We start from the raw sequence: 16176 nt of genomic DNA on the forward strand, positions 1-16176 counted from the left end.
AAGAAAAATTTTGGTTATACGGCGTGATCCTGCCAGGGTACAGCTCCAGAACCATTAAAGTACTGACAGTATTTATCTCGACAGTCCCTTGCATCGTCTGCCAGATCCCAGTGCTTGAAGAGCAGTTAAATTTTCAGGTTGTGTACGCCATTCCCCGGGCACAATATCTCCGGTTCTTGGGTCCACTGCATCAATGAATGAAGGAGGAGAATAGGAGCTGGTATCATGACGTCTCAGGAAATTATGTAGCACACAGCATGCCAAAACCACATAGTCTATAGACGGCAGCTTCAAGTTGATAGCTGTGTGGAACACTCTAAACCGATTCGCCATAATCCCAAAGGCATTTTTAACCACACGACGGGCCCTAGACAACCGGTAATTATATATTCTGCGCTCCGGTGTGAGTGTTCGCTGCGCAAATGGCTTCAGCAAATGTGGATGAAGAGGGAAAGCTTCGTCTGCGATGAAAACAAAATTGAGGTTTGCTTTTGTGTCTTCATTTAGTGGCAACTGCAGTTGATTGTTCCTCAAGCTTTCCCCAAATGAAGTGTGTTCAAAAACTCCACCATCGGAGACTCGATCATTCATGCCAACATCCACATCGACGAACTCATAGTTTGCATTGACAAGGGCCATGAGGATCACACTGAAATATCCTTTGTAGTTGAAAAAAAAGGATCCAGAGTTGGCTGGTTGCGTGATGCGCACATGCTTTCCATCTAATGCACCACCGCAGTTTGGAAACTGCCACAGCTGTTCAAAATCGGAAGCAATCCTCTTCCAGTCATCCGCCATCTTGGGAAACTGCAAGATGAGAAGGAAACATGTACAAATTAGGTCAAATATATTGTTGTGAACATACACTCTCATGTGGACATCCTGGAGTGATTGACGCACAGTATGGATTAGTATAACAAATTCAACAACCCTGAGTATGCAGGCAGCCATTTTATCAGATGGCTTCGGTGACTGAGAGGGGGTGCTAAACAATATATAGAAATTATATAATCAATAAAATAACGTTGGGAGCAGCAAATAAAAGAAGGGTGGCGCAGGGTTGGAGCAGCACATATCAGAATGGAGCCGCAAAATGGTAGCAGCACATGTCAGAATGGAGGCGCAGGATGGCGCAGGATCGCAGCAGCACATGTCAGAATGGGGGCGCAGGATGGGAGCAGCACATGATAGGATGGAGAACATATACCAATAGAAATGCGCGCCACCAGGGCGTAGAACGGGTTAAATAGCTAGTATAATATATCGACATAACACAGCATCCAAAAAAAAATAGTATTACCTCCATATATTATGCCTTAAGCTCTGCACAATGGCCTCGCATGTCTCCGGAATCACAACGCTCAGGAAAGGTCTGGAAACAGCTGCGGAAAACTACAAATCCTGAAGAGACCTTCCTGTAGCCAGGAACTGCAGTGTCACCGCCAACCTTTCATCCACGGGCACGGCTGCACGCATCGGCGTATCACGCCTTTGTATGAGTGGCGTAACAGCAGACAGTATTATCTTGAAGGATTCCTCAGACATCCGAAGGTAGTTTCAGAAATCATGAGGGTTATTATCACGTAACTCTCTTATGAGACCCATGTGTGACAATGTGGATCTTTTCTGCAGCCAGCTCCGGGTCCACATGCGACGTTTTCGTTTAGGACGTCTCTCCTCTTGGAGACGTGCTGCCTCAAACACCAGGGCAGCAGCAACAACAGAACTCTCATCGGAAGTGAGCATAGTTCCTAAAAAGAAAACAAACGTACAATAAATACACGTGCTTACAAAACAATGTTTTGACCATTGATCTAATTACTATATATGTTACTACTGGCATAAACGGGGCAGTCAACCATCTCGATCTGTAAAAGGATTAATTAATTGGGCCATGCTACAGCTGTGTACCTGAGGTTCTCTGGCCTACCCTACTCTCCATAAAGGAACAATCGACCACGCTCCAGCGTTTATCCCCGTTGAAGCGCAACATCTGCTATGCTGTAGCGTTATACATACCTCTTGCGGTAAAAGTCTGTAGTTATAGTAGTTATAAAAGTCCAGGGAATCCAGCGAATTTAGGAGTTCTGTTTCCAGCACGTGCTCCAGAGAGAAATGAATAGAGCGCTCGACAGCTCCGGTTTTATCCGCTGGGTACAATAGTCCTTTGTCTGTCGAATGAGCGCACAGTATTGTACCGCCCAATCAGCACACAGGAGGTGGAGAATTTGGCGCTCCTACGTAGCCATCTCCTCCACCCATTACATCGTATACAATATCGTGCACACCTTTGTTACACCATGCGATCATGCCGCCACAGCGGGACACTAGACGACGAAAGAAAGTTTCAAACGATCTGCTACGACGTACGATTCTCAGCGGGGTCCCTGATCGCAGGAGCGTGTTACACACTGCAATATCGTAACTATATCGTTCGAACGTCACGAATCGTGCCATCGTAGCGATCAAAATTGCACTGTGTGACGGTACCCTTACTTGAAACTTGAAACTACATGGGTAAACTGGATGGAAAACAGCAAACAACCTCCTGTGGTGCAACAGTAATGGCCTTAATTACAGAACAAAAGACAGTGAATAGAGATAAGATAAGCTATAGATAAAATCCTTTAGGTCATTTGACCCTTCTCTGGGTTTCAAAGGTAGAAATGTCAAATGACCCCTCTCTGGGACTTCTAGTGTTAACCTATAAGAATGCAGGAAAAACTTAACCCATAAAGATACAGGAAAAAACGGAAACTACAGATATGGTCGTGTCTTTTTGGCATAAAAAACATATTAACAGATGCCTCAGTCTTGTATAGCGATACACCCCCGAGTCTCTTATCTGGCTTGGCTTGAATTGGAACACTCAAGGTCTTTATACCAATTATAATCCATAGACTAGTTGAATAACAAAATGTTATCTTCGTGAGAAACAGGACAGAGTTACTTCATGGAATAACAGAATTTATCTTTAACCAACAAGAAAATGGAGTCAAAGCACAAAATTGAGAATCTAGCACAAAATGGAGAATCTTTCATAATTTGTTCCTTCACACCATGTCGCATTTGGAGAGCCCCTGATGTGCCTAAACAGTGGAAACCTACAAATTCTAACTCCAACCCTAATTTGAACACACCCCTAACCCTAATCCCAACCCTAACCATAACCCTAACCACACCTCTAACCCGAACACGCCCCTAACCCTAATCCCAACCCTAAAAACACCCCTAACCCCAACACACCCCTAACCCTAATCCCAACCCTAACCATAACCCTAACCATATCCCTAACACCGACACACCCCTTACCCTAATCCCAACCCTAATCCCAACTGTAAACATAATTCAAACCCTAACACAATCTCTACCCCCAACCCTAACCCTAACTTTAGCCCCAACCCTAACTCTAACTTTAGCCCTAACCCTAACTTTAGCCCCAACCCTAACCCTAACTTTAGCCCCAACCCTAACTTTGGCCCTAACCCTAATGGGAAAATGGAAATACAGTAAATACATTTTTAAAATTTTATTAATTTTCCCTAACTAAGGGGGTGATAAAGGGGTGTTTGATTTACAGGGCATATTGGAAGATACATGGTTTGCAAAAAAGAAAAAAAAAGAGCATGAACCGCACATCCCAAAATCATACGTTGATCTAAAGCCTCTAGGCAAAAATTAATATAACTGAATATGAGGTTTTCAGTTTAACATTCTGATCAGACTGTATGAAGCCCACTGCCCCTTCACGGCAAACCTCATATTCAGTTATATTAATTTTTGCCTAGCGGCTTTAGATCAACGTATGATTTTGGGATGTGCGGTTCATGCTCTTTTTTTTCTTTTTTGCAAAGCATGTTCTATTCTTCTTCTTGGACCAGCACTCCTCCCATTTGGCTCAGGTGATTTTAATTAGCAGGAGCCTGCAAAGTAAGGGGTCTAGCCCATTTTGGCTCTCACTGAAGAGCTGGAGGAAGGTGAGTTTAAGTGCTCCTTTCATTTTGGTGTTGGTGCTGTGTGGCGGCCATTGTTGCTGTGGCTTTGTGCTGGTGGGGCAGCGCGGTCTGGAGTCTTGGGGACTCAGTCTTGCAGCATGGGTGCTGTGGGGCAACAGGCCGTCCGCCCTGCTGGTGCATGGCCGCTGTGGCGGTGGGCGCCACGCGGCTCCGCTCCGTTAGGGCGATAGGACCCACTACGAGGTTTGCCGTGAAGGGGCAGTGGGCTTCATACAGTCTGATCAGAATGTTAAACTGAAAACCTCATATTCAGTTATATTAATTTTTGCCTAGCGGCTTTAGATCAACGTATGATTTTGGGATGTGCGGTTCATGCTCTTTTTTTTCTTTTTTGCAAAGCATGTTCTATTCTTCTTCTTGGACCAGCACTCCTCCCATTTGGCTCAGGTGATTTTAATTAGCAGGAGACTGCAAAGTAAGGGGTCTAGCCCATTTTGGCTCTCACTGAAGAGCTGGAGGAAGGTGAGTTTAAGTGCTCCTTTCATTTTGGTGTTGGTGCTGTGTGGCGGCCATTGTTGCTGTGGCTTTGTGCTGGTGGGGCGGCGCGGTCTGGAGTCTTGGGGACTCAGTCTTGCAGCATGGGTGCTGTGGGGCAACAGGCCGTCCGCCCTGCTGGTGCATGGCCACTGTGGCGGTGGGCGCCACGCGGCTCCGCTCCGTTAGGGCGATAGGACCCACTACGAGGTTTGCCGTGAAGGGGCAGTGGGCTTCATACAGTCTGATCAGAATGTTAAACTGAAAACCTCATATTCAGTTATATTAATTTTTGCCTAGCGGCTTTAGATCAACGTATGATTTTGGGATGTGCGGTTCATGCTCTTTTTTTTCTTTTTTGCAAAGCATATTGGAAGATACAACTGAAATACTGGCAGACATAGCATGTGCAGATAGAGAGGACAGGCATACTCAGAAACGAGCACTGGTAACCTGAGAATTAGCAAGCATGCAGACAACTGACTAAATACATTGCTCATGCACCTCCCAACAGGTGGAGGTGCCTTAACCCTCCGTCACATACAACTGATCTGACAGGCGCTTCTCTTTTACTTTCATTTCTCCTTCCTCACCAGATTGTGAGGAAACCCCCTCCCTCCAGGTAGTCTCCTGTCTCTTGAAGGTCTGTGAAACCTGATATCACAGTTGGATTTCAGAGCTTCAGGGGAGAGGATATAGCTGCACAGATCTCTCAGGCTCATTGTATGTGAATACGTCACATTCAGTAAGGTTGGTATTTTATGTTTTTATTCATCACAATAGTTTATTTAGCTTGTTTTATGAATGTATAGCACAAAATGTGAGGATATTTAATAGAAATAAGGGAGATTTTATAAAAGAAAGTGTGCTGCTTAGGCATATACAGTAGTTCCCTAACATATTCCTTCTCTTGCTTCAGATTATCTGCTGAAATGGAGAGGAAAATGTACAATTTATCCAAACAACTTGATGTTGAGGAAGTAACAAACATGCTGTTAGATGATAGAGACCTCACACTGAATGAGGATTTAGGAGAGGAAAGTGAGATTGATTCTCATGAGGTGGAAGAATGTGTCCTGGATTCTGAAACAGAGCAAGATGGTGACAGTGGTGAGGATGAAGAAGTTGGATCATATTATATTGGAAAAGAACTAGTTCTTGGAGAGCTACGCAGGAGAAGCGTGAAAACAATCGGTATCCCCTCTCGCCTTCAAGTTCAGCTCAAAAGGTTCCGCCCAGAAGATGATGGTGAAAAGTCACCATCTGCACCACCTCACAAAAGAAGGAGATGCACCACCTGCCAAACGGAAAGCGGAACCAGAAGGCTTTCAAATTATGAATGTCTCAAATGTCATAAAGAAATTTGCCTGACACATGCAAAAATGGTGTGTAATTCTTGCTATTTGCTCTGCAAGTGTGACTTTTCTGGGGAAACCTCAGCATCTACTTCTGATTGAATATGTTTTTAATAGTACTTAAGGTACCTTAAAATTAAGTTTGTGTTCAAAAATTTTCTTTGTACATTTTTTTGAGAGAGTCGAACTGGGGACTATTTGGCGGGAGTTTTTAAAAGTTTGTATTTCATAGTTATTAGTTTTATGTTAAGTAAATGTTTTTTTTTGCAACTGATTATGTGTAGTCTCTTTTATTACATCCCTATGAAGGTCACTGATCACTTTTAGAGCACTGAAATTGCAAACATTAGATATTATAGGTATTTTTCCAGCAGGCGCCTGACAGGCACATTGTATGTGAACTCGTTAGTCCGAATATTGTATGTGACGGAGGGTTAAATAGTGAGTGTTTCCCAGCCATTAGCTGGGGACACTTTTGAACAAAGCACACTGTCCCTTTAAGAGACCAGGAGAGATCACGTGCTCTAAGCGCAGTGCATGGGGATCTGCCATGCATACGCAGACCCCGGGAAGCAGCAGTAGGAGGAGGAGGACATGTAGGATGGCATCCCTGCCAAGGGAGGGGAGGATGGGAAGAGTGCAGGGATGCCAATGCTACAGTTTTAGCTACTTTCATTTGGTGCTGGAAGGCATCCATCTTTGGACCTTTGAGAGCTATTTGACCCTGAAGCCAAACCATTGCATAGTCTTTTTACCACACATGGACCACACAATGTCTACCCTTGAATTCTGCGGGATAATTATCTCTGATGCAAGAGTGGTGAACTGATTTGACACTTTTTCTATTTTTTTGTATGTGCAGCGCCCCAGAGTCCTGGTCATTGCAGTAATGTCGTTCTTCCACCAGGGGGAGCGATGTTACGTCTGATGGCACCAAAGGAGTTCACCCTGCCAGGTATCATAGCCACACACACACTTCACATGCCGGCCACCAGGGGGAGCAAAAGGTTCTATCTATTAGGCCACTCCTCACACTTGGGTAAAACTGGGGGTTTGGTTAGGAAGTGAGGCAGTTCTGACTGGAGGGAGAAGGAGATAGTCAGGAGGAGAGGAGAGGAGCAGACTGGGCTCGGCCCAGGAAGGGAAAGAAGGCAACGGAGCTGCGCCTGCAACCCATGCGGCAGCCTCCTAAGAAAGGACAAGAAAGGAAGTGTGCCATAGTGAGTGAGCACAGAAGTCGTAGCAACAGGAGTAAAACACCAGTGGGAGACCAGCTAGGAGCAGGCTGCCTCCCACTGAGCGCAGATCCGGTAGCCGGAACACCGAGGGAGTAATAGACTCTACGCTTTACTTCAGAGACCGGCAGGACAGTCGATTCCAAGTTGGCTGCCTGACCTAAGAACCTAAGCAGACAAGGTGGCAACGCGGAGGAGGGGCGACACTAGGGTCCCTATAAAATAGCCTCAGGCCACCACCGTCATATGGGTTTGTCCTATCCATCTGGGGGACAGAGAGAAGAGTAACAAGAGTGAGGACCCTATGGGAGCTAATGCACGTAGGGACCTACTACGTTACTGTGCGCAAGGGGAAGGCTACTGATTTCCACCTGGATAAGGGGGACTCTGGAATTGCCATCAGACTGGCCGGACTCTGCCTACCCTGTCATCCGGCACCGTGGACTGTGGATGCTGAAGCCTTCAGTAAAGGTAAAGAGACTGCACCCATTGTGTCCTCGTTATTCACCGCACCTTGCACCATCCACCATCACCATCTACACTTCTGGGAAGCCCTGGGGATATACTTCACCTGTGGGAAGGTATACCATCTAGCTGCCATTCCATCACCCCAGCGGACCCCTAAGCAGCGTCGGTCACCCTGACCGAAAACCACAGGTGGCGTCACGAACACTACCGTTATTCTACAAACTCTACCCTTTTATTGGGCGCCCCTCATAGGGCCACGGTCCGGGTCGGGTCACCGTGACATCCCAGCTGAGGGAACTGAAGGACCCGGTACCGAGTACCCCATTGCCCTTACGTGGGGGCGATCCAAATACATGTATGCATAGGATACATCCTATAGTGAAAATGTTTAATTTTCGAGCTTCAATTGACTAAAAAGCTTATTTTTCTGAAGGCCAACCCCATTAAAGGGTTTGTACCCAGGTTAGACATTATCCTGTTCAATGTGGTTCTTGTGGTTCTATCAGCATTAATCAGCTGTCATGTTACCTTTAACCCCTTAGTGACAGAGCCAATTTGGTACTTAATGACCGGGCCAATTTTTACAATTCTGACCACTGTCAATTTATGAGGTTATAACTCTGGTGGTAACATTTCTTCGATATTACTTGCAATTATTTATGAAAAAAATGGAAATATGGCGAAAACGTATAAAATTTTGCAATTTTTAAACTTTGTATTTTTATGCCCTTAAATCAGAGAGATATGTCATGAAAATTAGTTTATAAATAACATTTTAAACATGTCTACTTTACATCAGCACAATTTTGGAAACACATTTTTTTTTGTTATGGAGTTATAAGGATTAAAAGTTGACCAGCATTTTCTCATTTTTACACCATTTTTTTAGGGACCACATCACATTTGAAGTCATTTTGAGGGGTCTTTATGATAGAAAATAACCAAGTGTGACACCATTCTAAAAACTGCACCCCTCAAGGTTCTCAAAACAACATTCAAGAAGTTTATTAACCCTTTACATGCTTCACAGGAACTGAAACAATGTGAAAGGAAAAAATGAACATTTAACTTTTTTTTGCAAACATTTTACTTCAGAACCTTTTTGTTATTTTCACAAGTGTAAAAACAGAAATTTTATTGTTCAATTTCTCCTGAGTACGCCGATACCAAATATGTTAGGGTAAACCACTATTTGGGCGCACCGCCGAGCGTGGAAGTGAAGGAGCGCCGTTTTACTTTTTCAATGTAGAATTGGCTGGAATTGAGATCGGACGCCATGTCGCATTTGGAGAGCCCCTGATGTGCCTAAACAGTAGAAACCCCACACAAGTGACCCCATTTTGGAAACTAGACCCCCCATAGAACTTAACTAGATGTGTGGTGAGAACTTTGAATGCCCAAGTGCTTCACAGAAATTTATAATGCAGAGTTGTGGAAATAAAAAATATTTTTTTTTCCACAAAAAAGATTTTTTAGCCCCCAAGTTTTTATTTTCACAAGGGTAACAAGAGAAATTGGACCCCAAAAGTTGTTCTCCAATTTGTCCTGAGTATGTTGGTACCCCATATGTGGGGGTAAACAACTGTATGGGCGCACGGCAGAGCTCGGAAGGGAAGGAACGCCATTTTGGAATGCAGACTTTGATAGAATGGTCTGCGGGCGTTATGTTGCGTTTGCAGAGCCCCTGATGTACCTAAACAGTAGTAACCCCCACAAGTGACCCCATTTTGGAAACTAGACCCCCCAAAGGAACTTATCTAGATGTGTGGTGAGAACTTTGAATGCCCAAGTGCTTCACAGAAGTTTATAATGCAGTCGTGAAAATAAAAAAAAATTTTTTTCCACAAAAAAGATTTTGTAGCCCCCAAATTTTTTATTTCACAAGGGTGACAGGAGAAATTGGACCCCAAAAGTTGTTGTCCAATTCATCCCGAGTACGCTGATGCCCGATATGTGGGGGTAAACCACTGTTTGGGTGCACGTCAGAGCTCAGAAGGGAGGGAGCATCATTTGACTTTTTGAGCGCAAAATTGGCTGTCGTGTTTGGAGACCCCCTGATGTACCTAAACAGTGGAAACCCCCCAATTCTAACTCCAACCCTAACCCCAACACACCCCTAACCCTAATCCCAACGCAATCCATAATCCTAATCACAACCCTAACGATAATCACAACCCTAACCCCAAAACAACCCTAATGTCAACCATAACCATAACCCTAATCAAAACCCTAAATCCAACACACCCCTAATCCTAACCTCAAACCTAACCTTAATCCCAATACACCCCTAATCTCAACCCTAACCTTAACCCTAATCCCAAACCTAACCCTAATCCCAAGCGTAACCCTAATGCCAACCCTAACCCTAATACCAACCCTAATCCAAACCCTAACCCTAATCCCAACTCTAACCCTAACGTTAGCAGCAGCCCTAGCCCTAACTTTAGCCCCAACCCTAGCCCTAACCCTAACCCTAAATTTAGCCCCAACCCTAACCCTAGCCCTAACTTTAGCCCCAACCTTAACCCTAAATTTAGTCCCAACCCTAACCCTAACCCTAAATTTAGCCCCAACCCTAACCCTAACCCTAAATTTAGCCCCAATTACTCCACCTGCTGGCTGGCAGAATATGGCGGGCGCACTGTGCATGCGCCCGCCATTTTCATTCCGGATGAAGAAGCTGGCGGCCAGGAGAAGAAGCAGGAGGACCCAGGGACACCGGTAAGTATAGCAGGGTCCCCGAATCCCCCTATTTCTCTGTCATCTGATGTGCGATAACATCAGAGGGCTGAGAATGAAAGATCACTTTTTTTTTGCGATCGCCGGTAAACAGTTAATTACCGGCGATCGCAAAACAGGGGTTGATAAAAACCGATCCCGATCATGTTCTTTGGGGTCTCGGCTACCCCCGGCAGCCGAGACTCCAAAGATTTTCCGGTGCCGGCTGGAGCAAGATGGCGGCGCCCATCGGGAGCCACGAGGAGCACCGGGAGAGACAGGTGAGTATCGGGGGGGATATTGGGGACCCCATTTCTCTGTCCTCCGATGTGCGATCACATAGGACAGAGAAATTTAATGGGAGATCGCGTTTTTTTTTTGCTATCGCCGGTAAACGGTTAATTACTGTCGATCGCAACCCGGGGTCGGTAAAAAAAAACCCAAATCATGTTCTCTGGGGTCTCGGCTACCCCCGGCAACCGAGACCCCGGAGAAAATCCGACTGTTAATTAACGGTGCTGTGGTTTAAGTACCCTTAACTACCGCCATTAAAAGGTGTATCGGCGGTCATTAAGGGGTTAAACATGGACTACAATAACATCACACATGATAAATGTGGGCCTAAGATCTTGACAATGAGAATAGACTAGACTATGAACCATAATGAGACACCAAGGAATAATTCATTCATTTATTAAGTTGTATTCCTATGGGTATATTGCTGCAGAATTGCTTTTCTCCAGACACCATGTTCAGAGATTTTTCTTATAAAAGACACATACACATCATAGATTGATATCATCAATGCCTACATCATTTCTCTCAGTCTTGAGAAGATATTATCTGTGACTAAAGGTTTCCTGAACTGAATAACAAGTTTGGTCTAGTAATATCGCCAAGAGCAAACACAGATAAAGGCTTACTTAACAATTGTTAAATTTACTTACTTATAAATGTGAAATATTTCATCATCCTTTTTTTTTTTTAATTATATAAGACAAATTACCGGTATATAAGAAAAAGTCATCATTAATGACTTCTGAGGATGTCAAGGGCACCATCAATATGAAGAGGGGACTTTCTAAACAAGCAAGCACTGATCAATGGAGAACTAACTTTAACTTAAATTCTTACAATGCCTTAATATAGTTTCTGGAATGATATTGAGAGTGCATTAATTTAGGATCAGTTTTTGCCATTTTCTTTGGTGTTATGAAAAGGAGCTGACAGCCGGCATTAGGTACCCTATAGCTGGTATTTTTGGTCTTCAACATCACTAGTCATCTTTAGATTATTTCAATATCTATTATATTAATTTATAGATAATTAAAACATGAGTAATCATGAAGATATTAAAAAGATGTCCGACTGTACCGCCTTTCTGAGGCTCTTTTGTTTCAGTGAATGTGTGGCAATAATCTGATATAATCTGAGAGTTCATTTAGTTGTAATTTAGAATTATTTTGTTGTTCTTTTGGTGAAAATTAACGCTACGTGGATTGACCTGTGGTGGGCTGGTGCTTATACACAGAAGCCAATCTCAACTAGCAGAGCAGGTAAGGAATAGTGAAAGAAGAAATAATCATCTTCATGTTCTCATTTTTATATACTTTTGTAACTATTTGTTTTATATGGTTTTAGATTAATTTCCACATACCAGACATCTATATTATTCCATTTCCTTACAGATTTGGACCAATACAGCTTTAAATGAAAATCTGAGGAATAATTGTTCTGCAATATCCATCCTTGTATTGTGCGTATGAAGGCAATGGAGCAAAGAAACAGAACACTTGTCACAGAATTCATTCTCTCTGGTCTCTCCTCCAACCCAGACCTCCAGCTTCCTCTCTTTCTGCTCTGCCTGTTAGTCTACATGATAACTTTGCTGGGAAACCTTATGATCATTGTATTAATTAGAGTAACCCCCGGATTGCAGACAGCAATGTACTTCTTCCTTATGAATTTATCATTTGTAGATGTCCTTTATTCATCAACTATTACACCCAATATTATGGTTAACCTCTTATCTGAACGTAAAACGATCACCTTCATTGCCTGTGGAATACAATTATTCCTCTTCATTGATCTGGTGAGCTCAGAAGCAATGTTGCTTGCGGTAATGGCCTATGACCGATTTGCAGCTATATGTAAACCACTATATTATAATATAATTATAAGCAAAGCAGCATGTTGGAAACTTGTATTCTCAGTATACACTGCAGGATGTCTGAACTCATTCATACATACATATTGTGCATTTACATTACCATTTTGTGGGTCTAATCGTGTCAACCATTTCTATTGTGATATCAATCCCATCTTAAGACTTTCATGTAAAGATACATTTCTTAACCAAGTTTTCTTATTTGTTTTTGCTGGTTCTATTGAAGTAGGCTCTTTTTTATGTATTGTGATATCATATGTCTACATTGTATTTGCCATACTTAGACTTGGGTCTACTAGAGGTAGGAGCAAGTCTTTATCCACTTGTGTCTCTCACTTTACTTGTGTAGCCTTATTCTACTGCCCGGCTTTCTCCATGTACTTACGACCAAATTCTGCATATGCAGTGGATCAGGACTGGGTAGTGTCAGTGTTCTATACAGTAGTAATACCTATGTTAAATCCTATTATTTACAGCTTTAGAAATCAAGATGTGAAACATGCACTGGTAAATTTTAAAGTGTTTAGATATTAAAATTACTGTGGTTTTCGGACTATAAGACGCAACAGTCCATAAGACGCATGTAGGTTTTAGAGGAGGAGATTAGAAAGAAAATTGAAGGAAACAATGTGTTCAATTATGTACTTAATATCCCCTCTCCTGGTAAATACGGTCCCCTCATCCCCATACTGTTATGCATGGTCCCCTCATTCCTATCCTGGTACAGATAGCCCCATCATCCCTATCCTGGTATGCATGGCCCCCTCATCCCTATCATGGTATGGTATGCATGGCTCCTCTCATCCCTATCCTGGCATGCATGCTCTCCTCATCCCTATCCTGGTATGCATGGCCTCCCCATTCCTATTCTGGTATGCATGGCCTCCTCATCCCTATCCTAGTATGCATGGTTCCTCATCCCTATCCTGGTATGCATGGCCTTCTCAGTCCTATCCTGGTATGCATGGCCTCCTCATCCCTATCCTGGTATGCATGGTTCCTCATCCCTATCCTGGTATGCATGGCTCCTCATCCCTATCCTGCTATGCATGGTTCCTCATCCCTATCCTGGTATGCATGGCTCCTCATCCCTATCCTGGTATGCATGGCCTTCTCATTCCTATCCTGGTATGCATGGCCTCCTCATCCCTATCCTGGTATGCATGGCTCCTCATCCCTATCCTGGTATGCATGGTTCCTCATCCCTATCCTGGTATGCATGGCCTCCTCATCCCTATCCTGGTATGCATGGCTCCTCATCCCTATCGTGGTATGCATGGTTCCTCATCCCTATCCTGGTATGCATGGCTCCTCATCCTTATCCTGGTATTCATGGCCTCCTCATCCCTATCCTGGTATGCATGGCCTCATCATCCCCATCCAGGTATGCATGTCTGCCTTATCTCTAGCCTGCTAGGCATGTCCCACTAATCTCTATTGGTGTGGAATGCAGTGAATATTCATTTCTCTTTAGCAGCAGGGAGCCACCAGCTCCTGCCTCCTGGACCCGTTGCTCCACCACTGCAGCTCCCCCACCTCACCACCACAACCAGACCACATACATCTATCTGGACTATAAAATAAGTGCATCTTATAATTCAAAAATGCGGTATGCCTGTTTTTAATATGGTCACTGTGGTTAAGGTTTATATGGACATTTGGACTGAGATTTCAAATGGCCAATATGGCATTAGAGAAGACAGAGGTGTTTTCCGCCCAACTTTATCTGCTTAGGGCCAAAGACAGGATAATCTTATATGGGAATATCCTCTGGTACAGGATTGTAGCTTGGAACCTCTTGAAGGCCCTGTGTCTTTGTTGGATGGAATACACTCCTGGACAAAAGTTTATCTCAAGGAATAAATGGATTGCAGCAAATTAGGTGGACTGGTTTGCACAAAACCCGGTCACTGTTAAATGGTGATTTTGGTGCCAATGATGTTTGACCAGTTTTATATTAAGTTTATGGTGCTGATAAAGTAAATGACTCTGGTTTTGCCAGATTGGCTCTATTTTTTGACTTACTCAATAGTTAATTAATTTATCACAGTAGAATTCTGGCTTCAAAAAGTTGTTTTTCCTGCATTGAAAGTCTACAAATGGAAATACAACAATAATTATATAGGATATTTTGTTACATGAGACTGTTAAAGAGTCAAAAGACCAAAAGCTATTGCATTGTTATCACACACAAGTTGTATTGGGGAATGCATTATTTTCATGGATGATTGACTCAAAAAACTAGAACCAATTCAGCAAAAGTATTAGGATTTTTTAATTCGACACCCTAAAAATACCCTAAGTCCGTTCAAAAACCTTGGAACCTTGCCCTATATCCATTCAAAAAACCTTGGCACCTTAATAATTTTTTTTAAGACGTATGTTATGACTTTTTTAAAACTGGCACATTGGTTGATACTTTTTATGGATGCTACTTGTTTGGACAGCAGAAAGGCTAAATATCACTTTAATATAGAAGCCTACCAACTAAAGAATTAAACCCCAAAATTAGGTTCCCATACTCACTAGAGAAAAGTTGACCACACTCTAAGATGTCAGCAGAATAAGTGGCAGCTGTGTGAATAGGGGCCGAGCAGGACCGGGACCCGAATTTGAATACCCAGCAATGGAAAGCTACATAAAAGTAATGCCCAGCTCAAAGAAAGCAAGGTCACACCGTTACCATGAAAATGTCAGAATGACTACACTACATCAACACAAGTACATTTCTAATACTAAAGTTTTGCTCACAATTTATTGCACATGTACTTAATACATTTTTGGAATATATTGGCTTGCATGCTGATTGCACAGTGTTTGTATTGATATTTTGTAGCACCAAAATAAACAAACGTTTCATTGATTTCCAGGGAAAAAAGTGCAAACTTTCAATTTCTATGTAAAAAAAGGTTACAATCCTGAATCTCTAAAGTACATTCACAGTCATACTTTTTTCATTACTGAGTCCTAAAGACAATACCTGAATTCCCCAACTGATCAGAAAACGATCTTCTAGAAATATTGATGCTTAAGTAATATACACTTGACTCATAATCTCAACTTTACTCTATCTATTTGAAAACAGAAAATCTTCCTTCTGAGGATGCACACTATATTCATATACAGTAAGGACACCAACCTGTAGAAAATCGATCAATTGTCTGAACAGCTTCACTAGAAGTTCAGAATGAACATGGTATGAAAGAGAAGAGAATGATCTCAGGAGGGTTACTAACATTCAATGGTGCACTAATTAAAACAGAGCCCGGGCAGGGCAGGGATGCTGTAAGTGTGTACAGCAGCCTAGATCAATCACAATGAAAACAGAAAGAATGGTGTAAATGACCCAAGCGCGCACAGCAACAGTGGTGGTCAGCCACAAACCAATACAAAAAAAAAAGAGAGAAGCCAGCGCTGCTTGTGGTCAGAACGCAATTTGAAAAGCGCAAATGTGCATATTAAATTCTGACTGTATATCAAAATGAGATATTTAGCAAACAATTGATCAATTCTTTGAGCCACCCCGCCACGTCACGGCAATCTCTTGGGGCAGTCCTGCTCTACGATTTTTAAATTCGCTGTGCCATTACGGCCTCCTTAATATGCTGGGAGAAAGACCACACTAGTCCCGCTGTAAGTTTTTTTATGTTTTACTCACTGTGCCATTACGGCCTCCTAAATGTGTTAAAAGCGGGACCATATTGAATGCAAACCGTACCTGTAGCTTTTCCGAATCACTCCCA

At 43.0% G+C, this 16176-nt stretch overlaps 1 protein-coding gene across 1 annotated transcript; it reads left to right on the forward strand.

The window, feature by feature from the left end:
- Nucleotides 1-11966: 11966 nt before the first annotated feature.
- Nucleotides 11967-13054, forward strand: LOC138674195 (olfactory receptor 5AP2-like). Its single transcript, XM_069762107.1, has one exon. The coding sequence runs from the start codon at nt 12029-12031 to the stop codon at nt 12965-12967; it is 939 nt and encodes a 312-aa protein (XP_069618208.1). The 5' UTR covers nt 11967-12028; the 3' UTR covers nt 12968-13054.
- Nucleotides 13055-16176: the final 3122 nt, after the last annotated feature.

Source organism: Ranitomeya imitator, chromosome 4, assembly GCF_032444005.1.
Source record: "Ranitomeya imitator isolate aRanImi1 chromosome 4, aRanImi1.pri, whole genome shotgun sequence".
Taxonomy (NCBI): Eukaryota; Metazoa; Chordata; class Amphibia; order Anura; family Dendrobatidae; genus Ranitomeya; species Ranitomeya imitator.

What these genes read in the sequence shown, in the direction of transcription:
- LOC138674195 (XM_069762107.1), top strand. Translation starts at nt 12,029, where the DNA reads ATGAAGGCAATGGAGCAAAGAAACAGAACACTTGTCACAGAATTCATT.